This window comes from Dermacentor albipictus, chromosome 1 (assembly GCF_038994185.2).
Source record: "Dermacentor albipictus isolate Rhodes 1998 colony chromosome 1, USDA_Dalb.pri_finalv2, whole genome shotgun sequence".
NCBI classification, from domain to species: Eukaryota; Metazoa; Arthropoda; class Arachnida; order Ixodida; family Ixodidae; genus Dermacentor; species Dermacentor albipictus.
In genome coordinates, this window is record NC_091821.1 from 180589743 (window position 1) to 180605058 (window position 15316).

At 47.3% G+C, this 15316-nt stretch overlaps 1 protein-coding gene across 2 annotated transcripts; it reads left to right on the plus strand.

The window, feature by feature from the left end:
* The first annotated feature begins 721 nt into the window (after positions 1-721).
* On the plus strand, positions 722-14671 carry LOC135897732 (stearoyl-CoA desaturase 5-like). 2 transcript variants are annotated; one of them, XM_065426447.2, is made up of 5 exons: positions 722-880; positions 1721-1895; positions 8227-8357; positions 9139-9344; positions 13221-14671. In XM_065426447.2, exons 2-5 carry the CDS (start codon positions 1730-1732, stop codon positions 13669-13671), a joined length of 954 nt encoding a protein of 317 aa, XP_065282519.1. In that variant the 5' UTR covers positions 722-880; positions 1721-1729; the 3' UTR covers positions 13672-14671. The 2 variants fall into 2 exon arrangements, with proteins under 2 accessions (XP_065282519.1, XP_065282520.1); XM_065426448.2 differs by having other exon boundaries at positions 764-923.
* The last annotated feature ends 645 nt before the right edge of the window (positions 14672-15316 follow it).

Consider the following 15316-nt stretch of genomic DNA (forward strand, 5'->3'; position numbering starts at 1 on the left):
GTCGCCGTCGTTTGCTCGTTGCATCGTCGTTCTTGCGTCGCCTTTGTTGTTTTCGTCACTGTTTCTCCATTTTCTTTATAACACGTCGGTGGGGAACAACATCCCTGTTTCCGCCGCTGAGTAGAAAAACTGAACACAGCAGACACATGTCCAAGCTCCATACCGCTGCAGTAGGACCTCCGCCGCGACAGGCGTACGGCCGGCGCGCGGGGCCGCTCATTCAGGTAAAGGCGACAATGGCGCCACCAGCACTTCAATAAAAGAATGCCTCAGCGGGGAGCCCGCATTGGATCCGCTCGCCCTATCTAGTACGCTCTAAGCGCGGCTGAAGGGGCGAGAAAGCAGCGGGGCGAGAAGGCGCATCATCTGATCTACTCACGCCACGGGCGTCACGCCACCCTTTACTGCCAACCGGTGTTTGCAGCGGCTCCTTTTCTGCGGCTGCGTGCGAACACGGAGCTGTGTTAAAATATTGAAACAGTGCTACCAGTCTTCGACGGGCTCCCTTCATTCGGTCACTCTTAAAGCATGAGATTGCCTATATATTTTGAGTTCTCACTGAATGGCGAACATCAGCCGGTCAGCGTCGTCTGCTCGGCGGCGTGCTCGCGGCGGTTCCCATCCGCTCGTTCGTCAGGAGATGGTGAGGGAAGGCCACGTTGCTTCCGGCGCGCCCCAGCCAATCATAAGACCGCGAGATGACGCCACGTGACAACCGGCTTCCTCCAGCCGGCGTTCCCCGTCGGCCTGTGAACGCGTGATTTTTATCCGCTCTCTCTGGATTCCCGCCAGCAGCGGCGCACGTCTCCTCTTATAACTGCGGTGGCAGCACGTTGGCAGCCGTCACATTGGATACTCCGCGCGGCTGGATTAACCACAGGCGAGTGCTCCCGTCTTGGCGTTTGACTGAAGTGTACCTGCCGGTAAGGGACCGGATAGCTTCGGCGGACGGACAAGTTTCGGTGAATTAGCCGGGGCAACATTGCCCACACGGGCTAGCTAGACAGTTTTTTTTTTCTCTTTCTCTAGTGTCTAGAAAGGAAATTAGTATTGTTTTGGCGAATATAGCCTTCAGTAAGACTTTACGAAGTTACAAATTGTTCCTTTCTTTTTTAAGACTTGTACCTTCCGTGAGTTCGGGTGATGCAATTCGCGTTATGAACTTCGCGTCCGTATAGGTGATGTAAGAATGAATCGGAGCACATCTCTTTTATTTTTGCTGCTATACATAAGCCCCTGTTTCAATAGCATATTTTCTTCGCAAGTGGGCTTCGGGCACCAATGATGTTGCAAATCGTTTTCCTTGGCTGCCTGTAGCTTTGCGCGCACAACTATCGCTTGTGCTGCAGTCAGCACATTGGCTTTCCCGCAAAACGGCAGCACCATGCGAAGCGGTCTTCGTACAGACTGTCGAATGTCTTTCCATGTGTTATTCTTCTGGCACCTTTACCTGTTGCTGCCACTCCGTCCACCAGACCTTTGCAGAAATCAGACGAATCAATCAATCACCTAAACACACCCCCTTCCAGCATGCAAGCACCGGGCATTGTTTTATCGGGCAACCCTCGGTTACAGCGGGAATTTATTTCGATTGCTAGTGATCTTGCCACGACCACGCTATGTCGCGCAGCGTATGTCCGGATTTTAGGGTGTCAAGTTCCGAGTCTAGTCCGCCATGTCGTCTGCTATACTGAAGAGTTGCCGTCTTTAACGTACGCAGAAGCGAACCATGTCGACAGTGACGGAGACCGTGACGGAAGAGCTGCCGGCCCCCAAGCCGTACAAAAGGGAGATTGTATGGCGCAATGTGCTTCTCATGGGAAGCCTGCACCTGATCTCTCTCTACGGTTTCTACTTGATTTTCTTCACCGTTCAGTGGAAGACCGTGCTCGCCGGTAAGGCCCACCCCACGCTCCATTCATTCTCCGCTGGCGCGTGTTGCAGCGTTTTTCTGGCCACGCAGCATCACGAGCCAGCTTGATGTGCTTTACTTGCGCTTCCTTGTTTTTTTTAGACCTGAGCCTTTTGTTTGCCACCCTGTACAAATGTGGGCATTGAAGTAGCCCTTCGCTCTGAAGCCCTGAGAAGGAATTATTGCCCGTCTGCAAAGCAAAAGGCAGTGTCATTTAATGAACGCGACAAAAAACGTGTAAAGGATCATTGTGTGTCGCCTGCTTCATATTTCTTAACTCGCTCATGCATCCACATGAATGCTCAAGCGCGGAAGGTGTTAGCCCCAAAGCGTTTTGGACGTTTCATAATGGCAGCGTGTCTAATAATAATAATATTTGGGGTTTTACGTGCCAAAACCACTTTCTGTGCATGTCTAGACAGAGTAAACGCAGCTAGTCTGCAAAACTGTCGTATAATGCATTGCATCCGACAGTTCATGTGTGCGCCTGGTCCAGTTTGTCGTAGCCTTTTTTTTTTCTTTCTTTAAAGTGCTCACAAAGCCAGCGATTCTTCGGCACTGTCTCTTATACGGTTGTCACATGGTGCACTTTTGATCGCGATCAATCTCGGTCGAGCTCGATCGCACTGTTTGACACCCGTATTGGACTGCGTCTTCGAATACGTATGAAACGCGGAAATGCTATCACTTCGCAACCACTGAACATGCATGCGTGAAATTTGCTGCACTTCGGAAAGTTTAGGCTGTCAATTACATTTTAAAGAACAAAGAACGAAAAGGACAGATAAAAAAAAAAAAGAGAAGACATTAAAGCTACCCCACTAACATCCCCAAGCAAAACAGGTATCGTAATTTTGGGAACAGCGACTAACAGGTCGTTTAAAGCGCACTAACTCACCTCAAGTGGGAGTTTGCCTAAATCATTTTAATTGGGCCCTGAAAAAGTCTTCTTCACAACAGTGTCGTTCTCAAGGTTATGTGCGCTACCTATCACGTTTGTCCGCTTTAGACGCCCTGACGGACAGATCCGGTTTGCACAATTGCGAGTTTTGTTTGCGTAATTTACAGTCGCATTATTTCCCCCCTATTTTCGTTGATGTTTACACAAATAATATGCTGCTAACAGTCGCTCCGCACATGATGCGTAAGTCTACCGTCTGTTCAGAGTAGATTTTTTACTTATGTCGTTTTTGTTTTGCTCGCGAACGCATCGAAAATTGGAAAATTTTTAAGGTGATGCCCATGAAGTGTACAACCCTGTGACTTGGCGACAAACCTGAAACGCTACCACGATTCCCTAAACTGCATCTCTTTGAACATCTGGAGCGTACGAATATATTGTACACGCGGGTGAGGTATACCGACAATTTGTAACCAAAACTTTTGCGGAGCTCGCGTCTATATAATAATAATAATAATAATAATAATAATAATAATAATAATTGGGCTCTAAATTGAAGTTATGGGGTTTAACGTGCTCCCGAAGCACGGTACACGAGCGGTTTTGCATTCCGTCGCCACCTACAAATATTGCATATTTGTAGGCCTTGGACGGTCGAAATGGTGCAGCTAACGAAACCGTATTATCGTGTTCTGTTTTCTTTCTTCTTTTTATTTTCGTGAGGGGGAGGGATTGAGAATTATTTCAGCATGGCGTCAATAAGTAAGACGGTAATGCCTAGGACAAGAGAATGGAATAGGACTTCTCGAAGTTAATTGGTGGAGTCTTCGGAAATTTGGAGCGCAACTATAAGCGACGCATCAGCAGAATAAGGTTCCGGGTTATCCGTGAACCACATGTGATGCGGCTGCCGACAATTGAACTGGCCACCTGGCGCTCAACACCAGAACGACACGACCGCTTAGCTGTCGCGGCGGGTGTAGTTATGTATGCGACTTTTCCGCTTAGTGCTTAGAGTGATGACAGACAAGGCAAAATGGGAACAGGGCCGGTATTTTGTAGCGATGCCTTTTCCTATTCTATTCTTTTTCAGACTTTTCGCGCTTGGCCAGTGGTCATAGCGACGGTCTGCCCACATTATCAACGGGATCAGGCGGCCGTGTGTGGTGGATGATAAGAATAGCATAGAATAAGGCATAAGGCATCGCTACAATATAGCGGCCCAGGTCATTGAACTATAGTGGCGCCGTCTGCTGGGAAGCAGAAAGATTTCCTCCGGGAGGTGATGTCTCCGCAGGGAAGCCTCTGGATGGCCTCTCTGAGGCAGAGTATACTAAACTGTCGTCATGCGACTGGAACCTGTCGTCAGCGGCCGAAGGTTTCAAACTGGGATACTTAATGTAGCTAAAAGGTTATACAATGGTCTCCTGAAATCGTCCCATATATTCTTATAAGGAACCACGCACAGTGTACCAGAAGGCAATGAGCTAATTTTCTTCTTCCCGCGTAGCTTGTGCTATACTTCCTGAAACTCGGCCACATATCCGTCGTGGCATTTAAACATGCATGTAAGGTTGATATTTGTTGCGGGTTGCAATTGGTGTTGGGAAAAAAAAGACTATTGCTGATGAGCTCATAAAGATACAAGTGGCACACGCGGAAGGCGGTAATCCTTCGTGATTGGATCTTCGTCCTCTGAACGCTTTCTCTCTCTCCCTTTCGAGTCCTTGCTCTTCGCGTTGCGCTGAGTGCAGGCACCGGGGCCATGTGCGGCTAGGAACGACCGCGAAACGCTTTACCTTCGCAGGCGCAATCGCAGACCTCGTTTCGATTAGGATCTCCGTTGGCTGAGAACCGCCTTATCTGATCTAGGTCATCGCCGGCACAGAATTATGTCTGACCTTCGCCCATGAAAATGTGTACTTGTGACGACCTCGGAAGGTTCGAAAAGGTAGCAGTGATAAAATGACGCGTGCAGCGCTTAATTTCGTAATGGACTGATTAAGAATAATTTAGTCCCGTTCTCCAAAAGTTCATCCACGTTCCGCCGTTAGTCTAGCCACGTTCCGTGCATTAAAGCACCCTGATATAAACACGTGGAAGTTCTATGAAGTATGCTGATGTAGGCAATAAGGATGTCTTCATTGATTAATAATGCGACCTTAGAGCTATAGAGGGGATGAGGGTCAGCATTATCGTATAACTCTCCTCGCCTCACAACAAAGGCTCCAAATCGGTCTCTTCGACAGGTATGTGAAAAGTCTGCGATACGAGGTCCGCGTTAACGTGCTTGCGGGGCGTTGCGACGTCAGATGCTGGCCCTGGCTGCAGCGGCACGACAACTTGCAACCATCAGTGTAGCTGCTATGCCAAAGCAGCGAGGATCAATGCAGTGCAGTGTATTGTGCGAAGAGAAGAAAAATAGTGTGTGTGGCTTAATTCGAGTCGAATATCGATGGCGTATAAGCCATCGGACACTTGCCAGCTTTTCTCCGGCTTAATCTTCTGCATGGCTACATACGGTGGTTCGGAAATCCAGGTCATTGCGCATCACCGTCTACCAAAAAGTGCGTGAAATGGAGTTGGTAGAAACTTGTTGCTTCCAACCTCTCCTTCTAGTTCCCAGTTCGACCCATACCCTGATTTATTATATATGTTATCGCTCTCTCGTTCCTTCGGTGAAATATTGAGAGTGCTCGCGTTAGTTGGCACGTTCAGTGGAAAGCGAATGATGCCATTCTTCTTCTGTTAAAGTTTCCGCTCTGACCTGGAGTACGCAATACCATTCATTGTGGAAAAATGGAAACTGACCATTTCCTTTCTTTCCTCGATGCAGTATTCGCCACTCGCGTGTACGAATTGTTTTGCACTGTCGGAGGGGGAGAGAAACAACTAGCTATCGCTATTTCTCTTTTTCTCATGCTAACGCCATCGAACCGCGTACGCTGTCTTGAATAATAAATTCCTTCTTCTAACGTGCGCTGTGTTTAGCTATGGGAGAGACCACGGTTTCCACTAGTGATAATAAAACGCATTGCAAAGCCCCGCAGCAGCCACAACGGATCGTTTATTCATTGCTTACTGGAGTTTGGCCTGACGCCCCCTCAGAGGGGGCCTGAGGGTGTGAGTTTCGTTATTTGCATGAGCAGGAATGGGGGGCATCTACCAGTATCTCTAGCGGCTGCAAGCAGAAAACAAGCACTCGCCCATTACGTGCTATGCGTATACAGTAGAAAAACTTTGCGTGGTAGACCTCTGGTTTTATTTATGTCTAAAATGTTGCTTCTCCGAAGTAGATAACGGAGTGACCAGAGCCATTTCCTAACTCGGTTGCAAAATCTAGCGCCAGTGCACATTGCAAGGCGTTCATGCCAGGCAAAACAGAGGTGGGCCAGTCTCGACAACCCTGCAGCTGATTTTGTGACAAGGCGTGCGTAAATTAGCAGATTCGATTCCAGGGTCCGCTGGTGACATTTTCTATGAATGAACGTTTCGTTCGTTAATTCCTCGGACGCAGCTACCTACGTAACTGCTTGCGTCATCTGGTGCGTTTTTTTGAATTTCATAAGCTTAAAAAATTGCAGAGATGCTTGGGGTCGCAGAATGCCGCGTGGTTGCGGAGCAGGCAAGTTGAACCGATATATATATATATATATATATATATATATATATATATATATATATATATATATATATATACACACACCAGTATTTTACGATATCAGTTTATAGAAAGGTGTTTTCACGGCGCTACATCCAGGCCACTACCGCGCAAGCGAGTATGACTCGCATATTAGTTTTATAACCTTTATGACGGTGACGTTAGCTTGTGCGTGCGTGCGTGTCACGTGCAAGCTTGTATAACCAGCAGGGTTGCGCCAAACTGCTGCCGGGAGTTTTGTAAACATTGTTGACAAAACTTCACGCAGGTTACTTTCCTTTTTAAACCGAATGTTGTCTGCGCCTTCTGTACAGAACATCAGGCCACGTATTACATATTTACGCCCATATGCCCGCGACACTAGGCTCAATAACTGCCTGCTTCTTGGTGACCCCGGCACGTAAAGGGTGTTCTTTTTTTAGCTGCACCATTTTTTTTTAAGACTGTCTTTGGCGGATAGCACATTTATAACCCTTGATCTAAATTACTCGATGAGGCGGCCATTACTTCTACGAGAAATCAAAATGTTCAATTGAATAATTAACGCTATACTTTACGCCACATATTTCAATCTACGAATTGTAGCCGCTGTGTTCGCACGGCGTATCCACTTGGAACAAGTTCTCTGGACAGCACCACTTCCAAGATATAAATTTTTAGAGTGTCCGACGAAATGCATTAGTGTTCTAGTTACTTTTGTGCTTCAATGCCTAAAACAGCGGTTTAAGTAACTGGAACGCCAGTGCATGACGTCGGACACTGAAAATTAATATTTCGGAACTGGTGCTCTCCAGAGAATTCGTTCCTAGTGGATACTCCGTGCTAACTCAGCGGCTATAATTCGTCGATCTAAATATGTGGCGTAAAGTAATTATTAAAAAAGTTAATTGGCGTAAATTAGTTATTCAATTAACATTTCGCTTTCTCGTAGAAGTAAAGGCCGCCTCATCGAGTAATTTAGGTCAAGGGTTAGAATTGTGCTTTCTGCCATAGGCAGCTTTCTTTTTTTTTAATTTGGTGCAACTGAAGAAAAAAAAATCACCCTGTATAATGCAGTGGCTAGCAATGAAACAGCGGTGTTGCGCCAGAACATGCTGTGAGAAGTGGAGGCAGGAGAGAGATAAGAAAATGCACACCGGCAAACCAATTAAAATCTAGTAGGCTGCCCTACGCGTCAGGATGGAGATTGTAAGAACTCAAATATGGAGACCGAAGACAAATGGAAAGGGGAAACGTATATTGAAATGAAGGGCCGCGTTAGAGTGCACCAAGTGGTCGATATTGATTCGAAGTGCTCCACTATGGCATGCCTTGCGGTGCAGATTTCCATAAATAAATCATTAATCTTGGGAGTCCCTTCGGCAGTTTCCAGATTGGAGACCCGACACTTAAGGCATGCTAAGTCGTCCGATCCATTTTGGGTCCACCGGACCAAACTACGTTTCAGTGCTTTAGTGTTCGATCTGTACTGATTTTGTTGTGGGTGCTCTTGTTGCTGTTCTTCTGCTTCGTCTTGTTTTTGAAGGTGTGCAACAATGACTTTCCTTTATAATTTTAAAAGAAATGCTTTAGTAAATTCCACACTTACATTGGCGCTGACAGTTGTACGTTGGTGGCAGCGTCTCCCCCTCTCTTGTTTTTTTCTATGTGTAGCTGTTTCCTAAGGACGTATCAACTGCAGAGCATATCAACTTGCCTACCCCATCGGGGAGCCGCGCGAGTACTTATGCGCATTATCTCTCCATCTTTCAGCATACATCCTGTACACGTTGTCTGGCATTGGAATAACAGCCGGTTCCCACCGCATGTGGTCCCACAAGGCGTACAAAGCCAAACTACCCTACCGCATCATGATGATGATTTTCCAGACCATGGCATTCCAGGTGAGCAAAGGACGTCAGCTTGGATCTTTCATTTTAGAGAAAGGCAGTGGGGGGCGTGTAACTGACGCGTCAGAAGCGCCTGGAAATGTAGTCGCTGTGTATAAATCACGCTGGAAACACGTCAGATAATGATGTGCCGAGGTGCTCCTTCGTCTCGTACGGCTTTTTAGTGTTGCAGTTGCGCGACTGCGGCCCCTTCAGAATGCAGGAAAGGACGCAATGATACTTGTGAAGTAGCAACTCTTGCTAATCAAATCAGTTCCATAGCACACGTTTTCTGCGAAGAACCTCGCGCTGGAAGCTCCTGGTTCGCATTTAATACACCTCATCGTCTTCGCAATCGTTGGAAAAAAATCTTGACGTCGATGTAAGTTTTAGTTGCGAAAATAAAGACCCGGAAAGACCGCCTACATCGAGACAAATGATCTTCCTTTGTAACTCGTAAGCAATTCTTCTGAGGAGGCGTGCTCCGCGAACTAGCGGGCGCAAACGTGCTTGCAGATTACCAACTCGGAAGTAAAAGTTGAATAGCTATATATCAGTTGCTGATAGATTTAATAAATAGTACCTGTGCTTGTGGAACTTACTTAGTACAGATTAAACGAAGTGGGATTCCCCAAACGTCGTTTAGATCTAACGCGCAACGTTTTTTCAAGTCGTGCAAGTGCGCAACGGTTTCTGAGGCTCCAAGGAACCGCTGCAGGCGGGTTGCGTTTTTTTGGGAAATGCACCGATCGCATTGAATAGGTTAATTTTGTGATGGTTTTGTTTTCCATTGCAGAACGATATCTATGAGTGGGCGAGAGATCACCGGATGCACCACAAGTACTCCGAGACCACCGCCGATCCGCATGATGCAACGCGGGGCTTCTTCTTCTCTCATGTCGGCTGGCTTCTGGTTCGCAAGCACCCCGACGTGCGTGCCAAGGGCAATACCATCGACATGAGTGACCTCCTGGCTGACCCAGTCGTCCGTTTCCAAAGAAAGTACGTACACTCGTACATCGAAGCATATATTAATAAATACTTCAGTGTACTAAAGTACACTGAAGAGTACTGTACTAAGGCAAAGATTATGACTACAGCTCGCGCTTACTTAACGAGCTCTTACAGGGCTTACGTGTATGCTGTAGCAGTGCGTGGCCTCGTTCACGTGCATTCTAGACGCCTAGGGCTACTTGCACGAAGTATTTTAGTGGTAGCTCAATTTACCCACGTTTAAAAAACCTTCGCTAGCTGACGCTCGGTTACCGCACAGTAAGCCGTCTAGTAGCAAGGGAAAACGTTTCGCGCAAGTTTTACTTATTTGTCACTCGAAAATATGCCCTACGGGAACTCACTGTCCCACGCAATAGCTTACCCAGGGCTAAAGAAAAGCATCGGAAATTTTAATTGTAACTTTGGAAAGATTGTCGGAGTGGTAAAAAATGGGGCAAACTTGAAATCGGCTAAGAGGAGCCTTGTCATTGACCGGAACAGGATGCATGTGAACAAAGATAATCAAGATAATCAAATTCGATGAAGTAGCAAAAGCAACAAAGGAGTTTTACATTGAACCTACGAACAACCGCGTAGCCGTGGTTAGACGTAGTTGCAGAGCAGAGTGAAGGTTCAAGTTCAGGGTGGCTTTGCAATATATGTTTAGGGGAAAAGCGGTAGGACAAGGCGGAATGAGAGTGAATCTGACGAATTACAGCCGGGACATTTTACTATGAAAGGTTGATACCCTTTGTACGAAATGCCTAGTGATTTGAAATCTACCAGATACTTGAAAGGTTGTCAGCATAATACTAATTCTTCAGGAAAAAAAAAAAGACGTGAAAGAAGTGACGAGTTATAGACCTATTAGCTTGCTTCTAAAAATGTACACAATATTCACTAAAATGATTTCGAATAGCGCCAGGGGTACACTTCATTTAATCAGGGCAGAGTATAGGCTTGCTCTGAGAGAAGTATTTTCGGACGCCATGAAAATCCTATGGTCTCAGGTAGTGTAGATATATCTCGGCCTCTGTGCAAAATGTAGGTGTGAAATACGAGTGGATGCGTCACTCAAAACTATCAATAATAGACGTGTTCGATACCCGAGCTGGAAATGACGCTGCCGCTATCACTCGCCGGAAATAAACCAGAACGTTGAGAACCAGCGCGGCTCCTCTTCGGCATGACCAGCAAGATTAGGCGGCGCGCTGGAATATCTCGGAGACGACGTGCTGGGACTTGCATCATACCCGCTGGTGTACGCGCTTGTCTGCTCAGGTGCTAATTTAAAGGCTGCCATTGGACAATTACTAGCCTTGCAGCTTAGTCAAGGTTTGATGAAATGAGCGCTTCGAAGACGCGGACGAAAGAACACATGTACGACAGACAAGGCGCCTTGTCTGTCGTACATGTGTTCTTTCGTCCGCGTCTTCGCAGCGCTCATTTCATCAAGTATGCATAACCAACTCGCCCACTTCTGCTAGTCAAGGTTTCTTCCCAGAAAGAAGAAACTTTGGCGCTACTCATTTTTACAGCGCAGTTCCGACCGATTTCACGCGGCATAGCGAAACCGCCGAAGCGTGCAACTATCGCGCCCTCAGTAGACGCCCGTCGGGCGAGCATCGTGCGACCGCTCTTATCATCGCGCTAGCTTCGTGCTCGCCCGACGGTGAGGTTCACGCCACTCCTGGACGGGCGCCTACTATAATGGCGCGACAGGTGTACTCTTCGGTTGTTCAGTTTCGCTTCTCTGTGCGAGATCTGTCGGAATTAATTACGCCTTAAAAATTAGCAGCGCCAACTTTTTTTCTGGTTCCTTGAATCGGTTATGAGCTCCTCGGATGACGCGCTTCAAGTCTTCCGTTGGAACCAATCGCATAACTCTTTTGCTTAGAAGGTCAATCGAACTTACATAACTACGTGCCTAATTACTGCATCGCGTCATTTTCAAATGTATGCCTCAGTGGTAAATGTAACCCAGAAGAAATAATTTCCCTATCTCAGCTTCTTTACTTTTGAAGGATTTCGAACAAATTTCGTGAGAAACCCGGTATGTGTCGTTCACTAATTGCGGAAAGCCGTTGGATTCTGTATAGATTCCAGCAGTCATGGGTACATTGCATAGTCAAGAATTATTGAAAGCGCACTTGCATATATATTCGAAAATATTTTCAGCCTTCCTCGGATAACGTGATTCTTCAGGTGAAAAAGTCGAAACAAAATTACCGATTAAGAAGCGTGTCAGGCAAGGAGGTACAATCTGACCATTGTTAATCACTGCACGCTTGCGAAAGGTATTCGGGAGGCTAGATTTGGAAGGTTAGGTGTGGGAATTATAGTGGAATATCTCCGCAATATGACATTTTCTTGCTCGGCAACGCGACAGATGACGTATAGCAAATGAGATTGAAGACTTGAACCGAAAATGCCTAATGGCAGGCTCGGAACTTAGTGCACGAGAGACCAAGGTAGCGCTACTCGGTAGACAGGGAGCAACGCAGTCCGTGAATCGTATAGTCAGCCTTGATGAAACTGTCGACGAGTGGCTGTCGCCTTCTGCCGAGGTCGTGGTTTACGCATATTCGCTGACGTCGGCCGCATTTTGAGTGGAGGGCGAAATGCAAAAAGAGCGCTCGTGCTCTTTGATTTATGTGAGCGTTGCAAGAATCCGAGGTGCTTAAAGTTAATCCTCCACTACGGCTTCTCCACATCGCCCCGCTGTCAGTCGAGCTGTCAAGGCGGAAGCCGAATAAAACTGGGTCGGAGGACGTGCGACGGGTATCACTAAGTCATAAAATGCAACGTACAGATATTTCTGAAAACAAAAAAAAGCACGCATTCAGTGTACTCTGACGGCGCTTACCTATGGAACCCAACTTGCATAAACAAGGAAACAGCGCAACGAGTGACGGAATGGAAAACGATGAAGGTGACAGAGCGTATTAGAGATCAAACCGATATCTGATATCAGCTGATATTCTAGTTGAGAAAGAAGTGGGGCCGAGCTCGTCGTCAACGTACAGATATTTCTGAAAAAAAAAAAAAAGTACGCATTCAGTGTACTCTGACGGCGCTTACCTATGGGACCCAACTTGTATAAACAAGGAAACAGCGCAACGAGTGACGGAATGGAAAACGATGAAGGTGACAGAGCGTATTAGAGATCAAACCGATATCTGATATCAGCTGATATTCTAGTTGAGAAAGAAGTGGGGCTGAGCTCGTCGTGTAAGGCGTAGAGTAGATAACCGGTAGGCTCTTCGAGTGGGCACCAAGTAAAAGGAAACGCACGTCGAGGGTGTAGAGGTGGTGGTATGAGATGAGTAGAGTTGCAAGAATGGGACGGCAGTGGTTGACAGGGGAAAGGTATTATTGGAAATAGCCATCAAAGGTCTTCATGCTGCAGTAGACATGCAATAAGATGATGATGAAATTTACGCACGGGTAAAATGCTTCGTGCCAGCGACCGCATGTGGATCATCGCAGCACATGGCCCTCACCTACACGTGAACGCGAAGTGCCAGTTTATAAACTGAGACCCGGCAGTCTCGATAGATTACTTTCGCTCATTATTTCATTCCCACGTGACGTGAAATCGCCCAGTCGGACGATACGCTACAGTAAGGCGTCATCCCTGTGATGCCTTACTGCAGCGACGGGCGCCTGTCTCCATTGTCCGTACTGTACGTGCCATCGATAACAGCGTGATACCAAGCTAAGGGCGTGTTCCCGCCCACAAGTGTATTTCGTCGTAACTGCCTCTGCTGGCTTAGCGAGTAAACGCGTGCTTCAGATGTAATGTCACCAATAGCGATAGATCGAGAACAGTTTCCGATGACTTCAAAGCCTGCTGTGCAAACCTAATCGTTTCTTTCTGCGCAGGTACTATTTGCCCATGATGGTGCTTATCTGCTTCGTCCTTCCGGCTGTGGTGCCGTGGTGGCTGTGGGGAGAGTCGCTGTGGAATGCCTATCTGGTCTGCTCCTTGACTCGCTATTGCTTCACGCTCAACATGACGTGGCTGGTGAACAGCGCGGCACACATGTGGGGCAACCGACCTTACGACAAGCACATCAATCCCCGGCAAAACCTGGTGACCATAATCGGTGCCCACGGCGAAGGCTTCCACAACTACCATCACACGTTCCCCTATGACTACCGCGCCAGCGAGCTGGGCTGCAGTATCAACACGACGACGTGGTTCATCGACTTCTTCGCCTGGCTCGGCCAGGTGTACGACCGCAAGGAGGTGCCCACGAATGTGGTGGAGCGGCGCATGGAGCGTACCGGCGACGGCTCCCGGGGCCTGACAGCGGGCACGCGCAGCATCTGACGTGCGCACAGTCTGGCCTCGACCACCTGCTCTCCTCTCTCTTCTGTTCCTCATTTGGGTGGGCGTGCTCCGACAAGTCAGCGCCCGTGTCTGTCGTATGGAACTTGCGATTGGTAGTTCATGCTGCAGTGCAAGGACGTCGGTCAGCTCATGCAGTCCTCCTAAGTTTGTGGAGGTGCTGCAGGTGGAAACATTCCCATTGTTATGCCAAGAGGGGGCAGCTTGGATGGCAGCCACGTTGTGCGGAACTGTCAGCCTCGCACTGGTGCCCCCGCCTCTCCTGCCGTCCGGCCCCGGTAGAAGTATGAAAGCCAACGCTGTAGTGTTTCCCGTCAAGGCGTAGATAAAGTAGGCCAAGTGAATTAAAGCAGCCCGCTATAATCCCGTCGGGTGCAGCAGCCAATTAGTGATCCAACTTCTGCCTCTGTGTTTTACTGAATTTGTCTTGACGTCAGGGTATCTTGGTTTCACCAAACCTGAAGATCGGATACGTCTGCCTAACTTAAAACACATTCATAGCACGTTTTTCACGGGCGCTCGTCTGGCAGAATCCGTCATACTTCAGCCATATAAATGGTTTCAGTTTAGCTAATGTCTCGCCAGTTGCACTACTGAAGGCTGAGTATAAGTGGCACGTCTGGTGCAACAAATGCATGACGTGGCTCTATGAAACAAAATTATTCGATGCCTTGTATCCAATTAATTGAATACCAGGATTAATTTAGATCAATTTTGAGCACCTGGTACTGTCATGGCCAATTTGAAGTACAACAAGGGATGTCCAGATGCCGGGCTGTTACTGGACACTCAGTATATGTGCACAGCAGCCACCAAAAGTCACGCGGTGTTTTTACATGTATATTAAGCAGGGAAGAAGCCTTCTCATGTTCTGTGATAGTTATCTCGTATGTTTAGGTTGATGTTGTGTGAAATGTGACTTACTTTATAATGTATACAACAGCTACAAGCACCGGTGAATAAAATTCCGAAGTGATCTAAATTTGTGTGCCCTCCCACTTAGTTCGCAACAAAACCTATAGGCAACGTCGCAGTGCCACGGTGATCGTGTTCTGTCGCAGGAAGATATTTTTTATGTGTCTGCGTATCTCAGCAGTCACTAACAATAAAACCAAGGTTCCGAGGAAAACTTGGAACAGCTTGCCCTCAGCAGTACCTGATCCGGGCTTCTCACGTGGGCAGGGTCCACAGGAAGGCCGCCTCTGCTTTCAAGCGGTACTATTGGCGTCGTCAGCTACACCGTCTAAGAGCTCGGTAAAAAAAAAAAACGCATGAACCTGCATTCGCACCTTCTTACGGACTACTGAAATCGCTGCCTTAAGCGAAGCCTGTAGTCAGCCTTTGGCTGCCAAAATTTAGTCCCCACTGCGTTACTTGCAAGCTAGGTAACTTCAGCGCTTTTTCATGTTCTACATAACTAATGCAGGTTCTGTGCAGTGAATTTTCAATACATTGCTGATGTATGCAAAGTTTGTCACTAGCAGAGGAGTCTATACAGTGTGTCAAGTCTCGCAATTATTTGCGAAGTCTTGCCACTTTTCAGTCAAACATGTCTGTAGAAACGCTTGCATAAATGTTCCTCTGCCTAAAAAAATGTTTGCTTTCTTTTCTGTCTGTTATGTGTTCT